The 13,993-nt window shown below is 44.2% G+C and overlaps 1 protein-coding gene across 1 annotated transcript; it reads right to left on the reverse strand.

Moving 5' to 3' along the window:
• Positions 1-2,657: 2,657 nt before the first annotated feature.
• Positions 2,658-10,957, reverse strand: Tmem202 (transmembrane protein 202). Its single transcript, XM_038322221.1, has 5 exons — positions 10,880-10,957; positions 10,421-10,667; positions 3,770-3,919; positions 3,331-3,462; positions 2,658-2,878 (listed from the first exon to the last, which is right to left on the reverse strand). The coding sequence occupies exons 1-5, from the start codon at positions 10,955-10,957 to the stop codon at positions 2,658-2,660; spliced, it is 828 nt and encodes a 275-aa protein (XP_038178149.1).
• Between the last annotated feature and the right edge of the window lie 3,036 nt (positions 10,958-13,993).

A 13,993-nucleotide genomic window follows, 5' to 3' on the forward strand; every position in this document is an offset into this window, starting at 1 on the left:
ATGGTTATGGGGAATGAGTGTCAGGGAATCTTTAGGACTCAGAGTTTGACGAGGAGCTTCAGTTAGCATTAGGGCTTTACGAAAGGCTGAAAATATGGCTGACTGGCAGAATGCATGCTTAGCATTTCTATGGCTCTGGTTCTAGCACCCTTGGCTAGAGAGGGGACTTAGTGGATAAAAGCACATAATCGCCCTTGCAGAGAACCCATTTAACAGCTGACAACTACCCGTGACTCCAGCTCCAGGGTGATCTGATGCCACTGGCCTATGAGGATTCATGGACACCTGCATTCATGGACACACCCACACACACTTTAAAAACAAAAATAAATCTTGAGCATAAACAGATATCAGACATAAAGCAAAGGATAACAAGCCTACAATTCACAATCTCAGAGAACTTAGACAACAAAGAAAACCCTAAGAGACAAATATATGGATCCACTTAGGAAGGAGAAAAGGACATGATCTCCTGAGTAAATTAGGAGTGAGGGGGCAGGGGAAGAGTAGAAGGGGAGAGGGAAGGAAGAAAGGGAAGTGGGAAAAAATGTGTAGCTCAATAAAAACAGTTAAAAAGAACGTTAATAAAAATTAATAAATCTTGAAAAATAAAGATCTATGATGGCCTGAAAATATCAGCATACATATCTTCTAGAACAGACAAGGTATGGAAAGTTCCCTAACTTGGCCCTACAGAACTCTATCAACTTATGAGGAAGAAATCTTTTTATTACTCTTGCTCAATCAAACATAAATGATGTCTGAGGAATGAAAGGGATCACAGGCCTGCTAGAAATCTGATAAGTCTGTATTAGTTGATTCTCTCGTATTGTGATTAAACACCATGATCAAAGCAACTTATGGAAGAAAGAGTTTATTCGGATTTATAGCACTGTTGAGGACAAGAGTCATTGGTGGCGAGGAAGCATGGCAGCAGGCGTGGGCGGCTGAAGCAGCAAGCTGAGAGCTCACATCGTGACCTCAACGTGAAGCAGAGTGAACTGGAAGTGGCAGAGAATGTTTTACGTTCAAAGCCCACCCCCAGCGATATACTTCCTCCAAGGCCACATCTTTTAAAATGCTCCATACAATGCCACCAGCTGGGGACCAAATATTCAATGCCAAAGGACATGGGAGACAGTTCTCATTCAAACCACCACAGAGCCCATGACCCGCTCCACAGGAAAAGCACACATACAGCTTCCCTAGAGAATTTCAGTGAGTTTGTAAATGCCTGGTTAAAGTTTTCTCCTCGCCTGGAGCAAAGCATCATTTCTTACATAACTGACTACAGAGTTATTTGTTTGGATTTTTTCCAAGACAGGGTTTTCTCTGTTTATCCCTGGCTGTCCTGGAACTCACTTTGTAGACCAGACTGCATGAGGGTGGTTTAATTACCAACCTTCATATGAACTGGGTCCTCCATGGGTTCCCCAGAATCTACCCAGTACTTCTCAGATTTTTGGGATAGTTGATATTTTCTCCACTGGTGACTCCCAATCCATATCCATCAGTATTACCCAACTGTTTTCCACCCTGAGAGTGCCCAAAGCCTTAGACAGTAAAAACAATTCAGGTTTAACCCTCTTCATCAAGGACTGCTTAGGTTCATGAGACTCCCCAGTGCCTGAAAACAATATGCACATAATGCATATTGTTTGCTTTTGTCATTTATGACTCCAAATTCTGTTAGCATTATCTTTAAAAATATCTCAATGAGGACTTCAGTAGTTAAGAATACTTGCTGCAGCGGGGGTGTGGGGGGAGGTGGCACATGACTTAAATCCCAGCACTAGGGAGAAGTAGAGGCAGGTTGATCTCTGTGAGTTCAAGGCCATCCTGGTCTACAGAGTGAGTTCCAGGGCAGCCAAGGCTGTTACACAAAGAAACCCTGTCTCAATAAAATCAAAACAAAACAAAAAAATACTTGTTGCTTTTCCAGAGGACCTGAGTTTAGGTCCCAGAACTTAAGTCAGACAGCTGACAACTGCCATTAACTTAAGTTTCAGGGGATCTTATGCTCTCTCCTCCTGATCTCTGGAGGTACTCGCACATGCACATAAATGCAAATGAAAATAAATCTGTGCAAAAATAAAATAGATTTTCTAAGTGAATTTTCATTAACTTCTCTTTTTCTTTCAAGATGAAAGTGTGTGTGTGTGTGTGTGTGAGAGTGTGTGTGTGTGCATCCTTGTGCGTGAAGAGGGTACTGGATATCCTCCATCTCCTCATCTCCACCTATTTTTTGAGGAGCCTTGTGGGTGCTAGTGAGCCATTTCTTCAACCCTTTATTTTTTTTTTAACTATTATTATCATTATTTTTTTTCTTTGGGTTTTTTGAGACAGGATTTCTCTGTAGCTTTGGAGCCTGTCCTGGAACTAGTTCTTGTAGCCCAGGCTGGCCTTGAACTCACAGAGATCTGCCTGCCTCTGCCTCCTGAGTGCTGAGATTAAAGACATGTGCTACCATCACCTGGCAGCCCTTTCATTTTCTATGGTCTTACTTATGTTGGATGTGACACACACAAAAGACATTTTGTTAGCTTTAATGCTGCCATGGACATGATATCAAAAGGTTTCATCAAATTTGCACAATCATTTCTCACTCAACCCACCTCTCTTTGTTAGACAGCAGGATATAGCCTTCCCTGTTTCTATCACAGTTGTGTCCTTGGTTGTTTCTCCCTGCTCACACTTGCTTCTTTCTTCCCTCCCAAACTTAGAAGTTCAATCTCAGAACTTGACTTTGCAGCTGTAGCGGGCGGTATTGTCGGCCCTGGACCGAAGCTCAGTCTGGACTTCTGCTGTGGGATCATACTGACACTTTCATCAGGAGGATGAGATTGGAAAGTTATGTAGTTGAGGAAAGAGATGATCCCTAGAGGAGGGGGAAAATTGAGGTGAGGTTTAACAGACAGTTGGTCTCTTAGCTTTAACAATAGCATTCATCTCTCATACTCAGTCTTAAAAGGTCTCCCTTCAGTAAACCCTTCCCTCCTCCGGCCGGGTTGATTAACCCTCCAGTGACTGCTGCTTTAGACTATTCCAGTCTGGTTAGAATACAGCTTGACTCCCCTGGATTTCAACAATGCTGCTATTGTTTTCTGTGGGCCCGTCAGCAAGTTACTTAACCCATCCACACCTCATTTTGTGAGAGAACGAGTTACTAATTCTAGGCTTTTGATTGTCAAATCTAAGCTTTTCCCAACACACCATACTGCCTCTCCACATATAAACCTGCCATGCTTCTATTTCTTCTCGATTCTACCTCCTGTTACAGAAATGACTTCCCGTTCCCTCCTCCTAGCACAGAGCTGGGGGCTGACTCACCAGCACAGATATACAAGACGTCACTGCACCAATTAAGATAATAGGCCCACAGGAACTCTGACTCCATGGTGCTCTTTGTGTACCATTCCACCTGGGCCAGAAACAGGTTGAGGCAGAGGAGCAAGCAGACAGCTGGGACCAGAAGGAAAGATGTCATAACCTATCAGCGTCTTCCATCTGCGTTGACTGCCACCCCCAGCTCCTCTTTTATTTGCAGGGATCATATCCATGGCAAAGATCAAAAGATTAAAGATGAGAGAAAGAAGGGGTCCCCCCCCCTTGGTATAAAACAGTTAAGGCATGTTCTATGCAATGAGATAGGGCAGGGAGCTGGCCACTCGGTGTGATGCTGAAGAGCAGTAACAGACAGGGAAGAGCATGGAAGCCCCAGCCACACTTGGTCTCCCGGACTGTTTTACCTTGGTGTGTCAGCCAGTACCTGAGCAGAAGCTGAGGATGGACACCTTCAGATCCAACTTAGAGGACACGATTCCTTCTGCAGGGCGGCAAGAGCTGAGGAGCAAGGCCAGGCCAGTGAGGATGCAGAGGATGGAGATGATGAACAAGGCCCTGGAATACTGGAGGTAATCTGCAAGGAGAGGAAAGGCTTGGTTAGTCCAGTAAATAACATCCTCCAAGAAAGCTGGAGAGCCGGGCAGAGCGACACACACCTGGCATCCCAGCACTCAGGAATTGGCAACAGGAGGACTAGGGAGTTCCAGGCCAGCCAGAGCTACATAGTGAATTCCAGGCTGGCCTGGGCTACTTGAGACCTGTCTCAAACAGACAAACAAATGGGTATATAATTAAGCTAGAAGCCGGGAGGTAGTGGCATATGCCTTTAATCCCAGCACTCAGGAGGCAGAGGCAGGTAGATCTCTATGAGTTCGAGGCCAGCTTGGTCTACAAGAGCTAGTTCCAGGACAGGCTCTAAAGCTACACAGAGAAATCCTGTCTCAAAAAAACCAAAACCAAAACCAAAAAATAATTAAAGCTAGATAAAGATTCAGAGATGGGAGAAGGACAGAAGACGAGTTTGCCATGTGGCGCTAAGTACACTAATAAGATCTTCTTACTAAGTATTTATTGTCTTTTTAGTACCTCCCCCCACACCGCTTCTGATACAGGGTTTTCCTATGCATCCAATCTGGCCCTGAATTTTTGATCCTTCTGTATCTGTGCTGGAATTACAGGTACACCCTACTAGTGCCTAATTACATGGAATTTTCTTTAGTGTGAAGACAAAGCCCAGCCCCATAAACATAATTTTCAGTGGCTATCTATACACTAGTCTATCACAGTCACTACTTGCCCAATGAATTATCTATTGTTGAACCTGGAGTTTGTTTCTCTGTTTTTTTTTTTCTCTTGTCATCTGAAGACTACAAAATGGAGTCACACTTACTTTAGCTTCTATACCGCAATGATTTCAAATTCAAATTTATCAGAATATAGGGATTTAATACCCCCAGTCCTCTCTTCTTCTGAGAGGCTCCCAAGACCTTATTTCACATTTGTTTAGGAGTCTGGAAGAATATGATCATTCCAATATCATGGAATATTATTTTAACTATGTGAATATGTGTTACATTTGTTTATGGTGCATTTGTTTAACAATGTAAGGATGTGTGTTTAATTATGTAAAGATGTGTTCGTTCACTTGCTGCATAAGGCACCTGATTGGTCTAATAAAGAGCTGAATGGCTGATAGCTAGGCAGGAGAGCGATAGGCAAGGCTGGTGGCAGAGAGAATAAATAAGAGAAGAAATCTATGCTTGAGAGAAGAACAAAAGGAAGAAGAGAGGAGATAACAAGAGAGACGCCTGGGGCCAGACACCAGGCAGCCACCAGTTAACCAGAGACAGCAGAAAAGTGAGATATAAAGAAAGGTAAAATGCCCTAAGGCAAAACATAAAGAGAAACAGATTAAAATAAAAGCTAAGATAAGGCCAAGCATCCATAATTAATATTAAATCTCTAAGTCATGATTTGGGAGCTGGTTGGTGGCCAGAAAAAATCTGGTACATTCCAGTGGCCTTACCCAAGTGTCAGCCCCCTCTCTCTCTCTCTCTCTCTCTCTCTCTCTCTCTCTCTCTCTCTCTCTCTCTCTCTCTCTCTCTCTCTCTCTCCCTCTCTCTCTCTCCCCTTTGAAAAAGGGTCTCACTATGTAGCATTGGCTGACCTAGAGCTCACTACGCAGCCCAGGCTAGCCCTAGCCATGAACTGTGCCTCCAAAGTGTAGGGCTCCTCTCTTCTCTTAGTCCTGCCGGAGCAGCGTGGATGCTGACTCTGGAGTAAGGGTGGGAGACGTCCCCAACCTGAAACCTCCCCCTTCTCTGGCTTCCCATCATTTTACTGAAGATTTAATAAACGGATGGAAATTTCTACCAGGGAGTAGAAGCTTTTCTGCTCTACTAAGGTCCTAACAACCTCTTCAGCATCCTTTGGATGGGACACTCCTCTCTAGTTTCTTTCACGTGTGACTGAAGCAGGAGGTAGGTCAGCCCTATCACTGAAAGTTCTAGAAGCACTGTGTTTTCTTTCAGTTTATCAGTGCTTAGGACTGAACCCAAGACCTTGTTCATGTCAGCCAGGCATCCCGCACTCTACTCAAGACCCCACTCTTTCTATTGTGTTTTTATTGTTTTCTGTGTATGATGCCTGTCCACCACAGGTGCGTCGAGTATGCATGGAAGCCAGAAGAGGGTGTCAGACACCCCTGGAACTGTTGGTAAGCCACCATGTGAGAACTGAGAAACTAACCCAGGTCCTCTGGAAGAGCAGCAAGTTATCCTAACCTCTGAGTCAGCTCTCCAGCATCACATACAGCTGTTTTTTAAAAGTCAGATTCAGTATTCACTCTTGGGCTAACTTTGAACTCAAGATAATCCTGTAGATTCCTCCCGAGTACTGAGATTACAGGAGTGTTATCACACCCAGTCCCTCTAAGCACAGTTAAATCTAGAAATTCAAGGGCAGTTTCCAAGCAACCTAGAACAAAGAATTTGTGTACCAAGACTATTTTAATTTGTTAGGAATGGTGGTGCATGCCTTTGATTCCAGCACTTGGGAAGTAGAGGCAAGCAGATCTTTGTGAGTTCAAGGCCAGCATAGTCTACCTTGTGAGTTCCAAGAAAATCAGAGGTACATAGTTGAGACCCTGTCTTAAAACAAACAAATAGATTATTTCAATTTTATCCAGGTGAGGTGGTACACATGGGTAATCCTAGCATTTAGGATGTACATGCAAGAGAATCAGAAGTTTTAGGTTAACCTCAACTACATAGTCAGCCGGAGGCCTGAGAAGGCTACTTGAGACCCTATCTTTAAAAAGAAAAAAGCAAGTTAAACAAAACGAAGCTTTAAAAAAAAAAGATATGCAAGATTTGCCTCATAAATTTCATTTTATTCTCTCCAGCCTGTTCCATATGATAAAAAATATAATCATTTCCATTGATAGAAATTATAAGCCTGACCACAGAGGTGAATTGCTTTGAGGCCTCCAACAAGTTAGCACATGAAAAAGAAAAGAATTTAAAGGTAGCATATATCCTAATGACTGGGACACTGAAATTGAGCAGGCCGTGTAAACTTGAGACCCATCAGCCTAGATGGTTCTGTGTGAAGCCCTGTCACCGAGGTAACTTTTGCAATATTTAACTCTCAATATCCCAATCAGTCCTTGTCTACAGCAGGAAACTTGGCCCAAGTTGGATCGATTTGATTCCTATGCTTGGAAATGTCGATTTCCTCTTTTGCTTGTGTGAACTAAAGAGCTGTAAGGCTAAGCTTGGAGATCATTTTTCGGCACCGACACACTAATAAACAGGAAAACCTGGACTGTGGAGATAAAAGAAAACATAAACAATGATGAGTGTCAGCTGGACATTAGAGAGCCTGGGTGACTCCGTGGCTTGGTTTTTCTTGTCTGGGAGCCCGGTCTTGAGTCCCTTCACACCCTCTGCCCTTCCTGGCCTTGGCAGCTTATGACAGTCTTATCTTTAATAAGTTCAACCTTAGGCTGACACTAGTTCACATGATTCTGATGTGTGTGTGTGTGTGTGTGTGTGTGTGTGTGTGCGCGCGCGCCTGTGTATGGGTGAGTGGGTGATGTGTGTAGGCAGCAAGATGGCTCAGTGGGTAAAAGGCGCTTCTTGATGCCGAGACTAAAAACCTGAATCGCACTGGGCTGTGGCACACACCTTCAATCCCAGCCCTCAGGAGGCAGAGGCAGGTGGATCTCTGAGTTGCAAGGCCAGCCTGATCTACAGACCTAGTTCCACAACAGCCAGGGCTAAGCAGAGAAATCCTGTCTCCAAAAACAAACTAACAACAACAACAAACAAAACACAAACAAACAAAAAAAAAACCCACCAAAAAATCTGAGTTGGATCCCTGGGACCCATAGGGTGGGAGGAGAAAACCAACTCTGGATAGTTGTGCTCGGACCTCCACAAATGTGCTACAGCATACACATACCTATGTATGCATATGAATAAATAAATAAATACATAAATAACACATGCATGTCAATACACACACACAGTGTTTGAAACAGGTCTGGCTATGTAACCCAGGCTGCTCTCAAACTTACAATCTTCCTCCACCTTCAAGGAATGAGATTATAGGCATGTGCTAGCATGCTTAATATACTCCCCCCCCCCTGAAATAGATCACATGATAATTTTTTTGAGATAGCTTTGTGTGATAGTTTTGTGTACCGCAGGCCTTCTCAAACTGACTTCTGATCCTCCTGTCTCTGCCTTCTGAATATTAAGATTATAACCAGGTGCCACCACACTTGGCTAATGCTTTGCATAAACCTTGCTCATGGTAGGCAAGCCTGCTGCCTACTTAACCACACCACAGCCCTCTACATTGAGACAGGGTTGCTCTATGCGGCCTTTTGCTGTCCTATAACTCACTACGTAGACCAGGCTGTCCTCAAACTCACAGACATCCTCTCGCCTCTGCCTCCCAAAAGTATGCATCACTAAGCCCGGCACCCTTCATTTTTATTTTAATTTTTCTTTTGGCAGAACTGGGGACTTGTGATGTCTTCCTGCTGCATCAACTACTAGAGATATTCCCAATCGGAGTTTAGTATTCAAAGGATGAAGGCACGCTGCTGGGAGTTCTTTCTAAGATGCACAGTGCACACTCCCTTTCCCCATAAGGAGAATATGCCCTTCTTTCATCTCACAACCTTCGCTAACTTCACCTCCTCAGCTCCTGCAGAGCTACATGAATCCTTGCAGCTTTGTGGGAGCAAGCAAAGCTTGGCCTCACAGAGTCTAACCCTCTCAATTAAGCAGTTCTACTCACAAGAATTGTAATGCCACAAAAGACACAGCCCAGTGAAACGCCTAACTATAGAGTTTAAAACATCTGTATTTGATTAGCTCCCATTTAAAACTCTGTATTTGATTAGCTCCATGGTTTTGTCTTTCAATCCATCTAACAAAAAAGTAAACCAAAGCCAAATGTCCTATCAATCACTGAATTCCAACCTTCATCTCCTAGAGAACCAAAATTCTCTACTTTTCAAAGAGATTTCTTTTATTTTCTTTCATTTATTTTTATTTTATGTGCATTGGTGTTTTGCCTGAATGTATGTCTGTATGAAGGTGTCAGATACTGGAGTTACAGACAGTTCTGTGAGCTGCATGTGGGGTGCTGGGAATTGAGCCCCAGGTCCTTTGGAAGAGCAGCCAGTGCTCTTAACCCACTGAGCCGTCTTCTCCAGCCCCAAATACTTTTTTTTGAGGGGGGAGGGTTTCTCTGAGTAGCATTGGAACCTGTCCTGGAACCCACTCTATAGATCAGGCTGGCCTTGAACTCACAGAGATCCGCCTGCCTCTGCTTCCCAAATGCTGGGATTAAGGCGTGAGCCGCCACCACCTGCGCCGGAAGCTTTATTTTCTCTTTGTGTGGTAAGTGAAGTGTGTGACACAAGTTGGGATTGTGGTGCTGTAGAGTGGTGTCAGAGGCCCTGAGCTGGAAGTAACTAGCACAGCCCTCGAGCTATCTGACATAGGTGCCAGGAGAACCATAATCTGGGTCTCTGAAAGAATGAGCAAGCACTTTTAATCCCTTGGCCACGGCTCCATCCTGATTTTGAGACAGCATCTCGCTAGTTGCCCAGAATTAACTAGAATTTGCTATGTAGACCAGTACTGGGATTAAAGGCAAGTGCTACCACACTTAATTCAAAAAACATTTTTTTGGCTGGGCGGTGGTCTACAAGAGCTAGCTCCAGGACAGGCTCTAAAGCTGCAGAGAAACCCTGTCTCGAAAAAAAAAAAAAAGGAAAAAAAAAAACATTTTTTTTTTCTTTTTGAGACAGGATCTCACTATATTGCTCTGTCACGGAATTTACTATATAGCCAAGGCTGATCTTGAACTCACAGAGAACCTCCTGTTTCTGCCTCCTGAGTGCTGGAATTTATGGCATATTTCACTATGGCCCACCCTTAATTCAAAATTTTAAAGTAAGACTTGTGTGTGGTGAGTGTGTGCACACACATGCATGTGTGAGTGAGAGAGAGTGAGCGTGTGTATGTGTGTGTGTGTGTGCATGTGTACACATATGCAGCACTGGGGGCAGACCCCAGGGCCTTGTATTTGGTAGGTGTGTCTTCTAATAGGTACTTCATTCCCAGCTCAGACTTCATCTTTCAAAGGGCAGAAAGTTTAGCTGTGAAAGTGTCAAAACTCTTAGAAACCCTGGTACAAAAGGGCCCACCTGTGTGTGTCAGTAAGAAGCCTAATCTAGAGAGAGGAGTCCAGGTTAAAAAAAAAAAAGGACACCCAAGTATCAATGGTGTGAGTCACTTGTATTCAAACCTGTCTTAAACTTACATAGTAGCATCTTCTAAATATCAAAAGAATACCATCAGCTCATAATCGTTTGGGACAGGAATCAACCTGAGCTAGGAAAGAGGACATATACAGGATACCAGCAGAAAGGGAAGTCACATTCACAATTTGTCTCAGGTCCAAAGATCTTGAAAGAAAAAAGGTGAAAGCACAATGTGGCAGAAAACTCTGGAACCGTAGGGCCTGTGACATCAACTTTCGTGGCACTCACAGGGTGGCTTGGGTGCGTGGCTCCAGCACAGCTCATGGTTGCATAAGGTCCAGAGTCCTGCGTTGAGCTCAAGGCCATTGTTGGTCACCAGGAATTGCACCCAGCTCAGGGGAGATGTGCAGATCAGCACCAGGAGGCTAAAGCCAGAGAGGCTGCCACCAAACATCCGGGTGTAGGTGTATCCCTGATCCACATACTGCTGACGCATCTGGGCTGGCATCGAGTGCTTGTTGGTGGGAAGGGTAGGCTACAAGGATGAGGGAAATAGTGCCCGAGAAGCTAGCCCCAGGTCCCCAAAGTCTCCTCTCTCTCTACCTCAGTATCTCCACGTGGGCTTGATTTGTAGGCCTGTTTTCTTACCTCTTGTTTAAAAGTCAACATTTCTAAGGTGGTCTTTTCTGTCTAGCTCTGTCTTCAAGTCCCCTTCCTTTCCTCCCCTCTGACTTTCTGTCTCCTCACCCTTTGGTATTTCCGGTCCCCTTTTATTTTGGTGACCTCAGGACTGTAGAAGGTCATGGTTTGTTCCTTCCTCTCCATCTTGGCAGCCAGTTCACTTTCTAACTGCCATGGAATTTGTCGCAACGTCTCCTCACGCATGGCCAGAAGAATCCTTGGTACACATCCTGATTCTCTTTCATTTTTTTCCCATTCTTATCACACCAGGAAGAAATCACTAGTGTGTGTAGTGTGTGTGTGTGTGTGTGTGTGTGTGGTGTGTGAGATAGAGATATGTTCACTACATTTCTGACTTTATTAAACAAATTTACACACCTATTCTCAGATGTTGTGTGCCAGACTTCATACCAGCCCCTGAAATATGAAGATGAAGGCACAGTTCTCTCAGAATAAATTTTAATAGTGTAACTCAAATTTTCATTGTTTTGTGATTATAACTGAAGATTGTGAGTGCATCCGTAGGCGTAGCCTACGCAGTTCTTGCTTTTGCCAGAACTCTAAGAGTCTTTGATATTGCTATGAACCTGTCAGCCACGGCCCTTTGTGCAGCATCCTTTTCCTCCCTTCTCACTCGGGTTCCCTTTTATTTGAAAATAACTAAAATTTTTTATTAGGCCAGTTGATGGTGGCACATGCCTTTAATCCCAGCACTCAGGAGGCAGATGTGGGCAGATCTCTGTGAGTTTGAGACCAGTCTGTTCTACAAAGAAAGTTCCAGGACTAAACAGCTAAACAGTGAATCCCTGTCTCAAAAAAAATTGTATTGGTACGAGTCTGTGTGTATTCGTGTGTGTATGATGGGTGATTTGGGGCATGCATGTAGAGGTCAGAGGGGCGTCCATTTTTCCTTCTATCTTACATGTGTTCTAGGACCCTAACTTGGATCACCAGGCTTGTACAAAGTGCCTCTACGTTCTGACTCATCTCGCTGTCCTCTCATTCCCTCTTTTCAGTATCTTCTGCTCATGTAAGGACACTCTACTACTGACACACTGCTGGCGGGACCCACTATATTGCCAGTAGTCATTGCCCTGGACATGAAAATCTGATGTGCTAAAGGTAACCACTCTTCAAGATACTGCGGTGGTGTAGGCTCTATATCTTTCCCGGGTCCAGCTCAGTCCATCAATGCCCTAATGATACTTGTCTCCTTCTTAACAACTGTCTGCACCTGATCCGAACCCCTCACCTCCTAAGAACGCAAAAAACCAAAGACACAATGCAGAGGGCAGTCTGTCCTTCAGACTGATGGTTGTTTCAAATCAATACTCTGCCACATTACCAGCTCTGGCTTGGTACATATATAAATGCTGGTTCCTGAAACTGGTTTGAATCTAGATGCCTGACTATAAGCTTGTCCTAGCACACACTCTTCCTGACTCCCATGACCTGCTTAAACCTGTTCTGTAGTCTGACTGGTGAGATCCACTAGTTCTTTATATCAATCCATGCCCACGCTGTAGCATACAGATTTCTTTGTGTGTGAATAATGTATTTGTATGTGGCATGTATCCACATGTATGTACATACATGTGATGTATATGAATACACATGTATATGGAAGCCATAGGTTGACATCAATTGTCTCCCTCAAGAAACCTGGAGCTTGCCAATATGGCTAGACTGATCAGAAAGGCCCAGGAAGACTAGTATCTCTACTTCCCCAGCACTGAGGTTACAGATTCACGCCACTGTTCCAGGCTTTGTGTGTGAGTATTGGGAATTGAACTCAGGTCTTTGTGCTTGTGTGACAAACTGTAAACAGAGGCTGCACTTTCATTTCCTGGCTTCCCAGACCTGAATAATCACACAGAAACCATATTAATTATAACACTGTTTGGCCAAAGGCTCAGGCATATTCCTAGCTAGCTCTTACATATTAAATTAACCTTTTTCTATTAACCTATGTATTTCCACAAGGCTGTGGCTTACTGGTAATGTTCTGGCATCTTTTTCTTCCAGAAGCTACATGACATCTCCTCAACTCCACCTACTCTCTCTCCACATCCCTGTTCAGATTTCCCACGTAAGCCATTGACAGAAACAGCTTTATTCATCAACCAATGAAAGCAACATATATACTGAAGGACATCCTGCATCAACAAACACTTCTTTTCCCTAAGGTTTTGTTTCTTTCATGTTTAATGACATGTCTATGTATGTTGGTATGTGCATGTCAGTGCAGATATCTCCAGAGACCAGAAGAAAGAGGGTCATTCTCCTATGAACTGCCTGATGTGGGTGCTGGGAACTGAACTCAGGTTCTCTGTAAGAAGAGCCTGAGGTGCTTCTTTTCTAACTGAGACGTCTCCCCCACTCCTCTGGTGTATCACAGGCTGATCTCAACCTCACAGTCCTCCTGAATCTGTCTCTTCCACACTTGCCTACTAGTGGGTACCAACACAGTCAGTCAGACCTCCTTCTGCCAAAGTACTATTCGGCTTATCCCGGCATTCGTTCCACACATGGAAGCAGAGTATTCAGTGATGAATGGCTGGATGACTAACACACTTTCAGACACATCACAGAGGTTGGAATGGTTAACACTATCAGAAGAAAATAGAGAAGCTGTGTTTTAAGGGATCGCTCAGGTAATCAACATGGGGAGGTGTTGGGGCAAAGACATTTGCCACGGCAGGAAGCATTAGTAGTGTGACTCCAACAGGTACAAAATAAAGGTTACAACCAGGTGTGGTGGCTCACACCTGTATCTCAGGAGTCATAGGGAGGATGATTACCCATGAGCTTAAAGCTAGCCTGGGCTACAGAATAAGTTCCTGGCCAACCTGGATAAAGTGTTAGATACTAAAAATACAAAACAAAACCATACCTTGCTTACCACAACGGGACCTGACCTTGGGACTTCCATTCTGCTGGCTAGCTTTCATAGAGTCAACAGGTACTCTGCAGGCTGCTGGGGGAGAAGCGACATCAGCAGCCTTACCCAAGCCTGGATCCTGGGGAAGATTCTGGGTAATGATACAACATCAACGCCCCTGTACTCTCTTTGCAAGCTTGATTGAATACAGTATTGGCACAAGCCACATTGAGACAGATGAGATACTAATATTGGTGGGGAAACTATGCTACCCCTGGGATCCCTTCAGCACTGGCATT

This window comes from Arvicola amphibius, chromosome 3 (genome assembly GCF_903992535.2).
Source record: "Arvicola amphibius chromosome 3, mArvAmp1.2, whole genome shotgun sequence".
Taxonomy (NCBI): domain Eukaryota; kingdom Metazoa; phylum Chordata; class Mammalia; order Rodentia; family Cricetidae; genus Arvicola; species Arvicola amphibius.

Coding starts and splice junctions, on each gene's coding strand:
- Tmem202 (XM_038322221.1), bottom strand. CDS start 10,957: ATGGAGAGGAAGGAACAAACCATGACCTTCTACAGTCCTGAGGTCACC. Junction 3,920..10,420: donor CCACGCACCCAAGCCACCCT/GTGAGTGCCACG, acceptor CTCTCCTTGCAG/ATTACCTCCAGTATTCCAGG. Junction 2,879..3,330: donor CGTCTTGTATATCTGTGCTG/GTGAGTCAGCCC, acceptor CCCCTCCTCTAG/GGATCATCTCTTTCCTCAAC.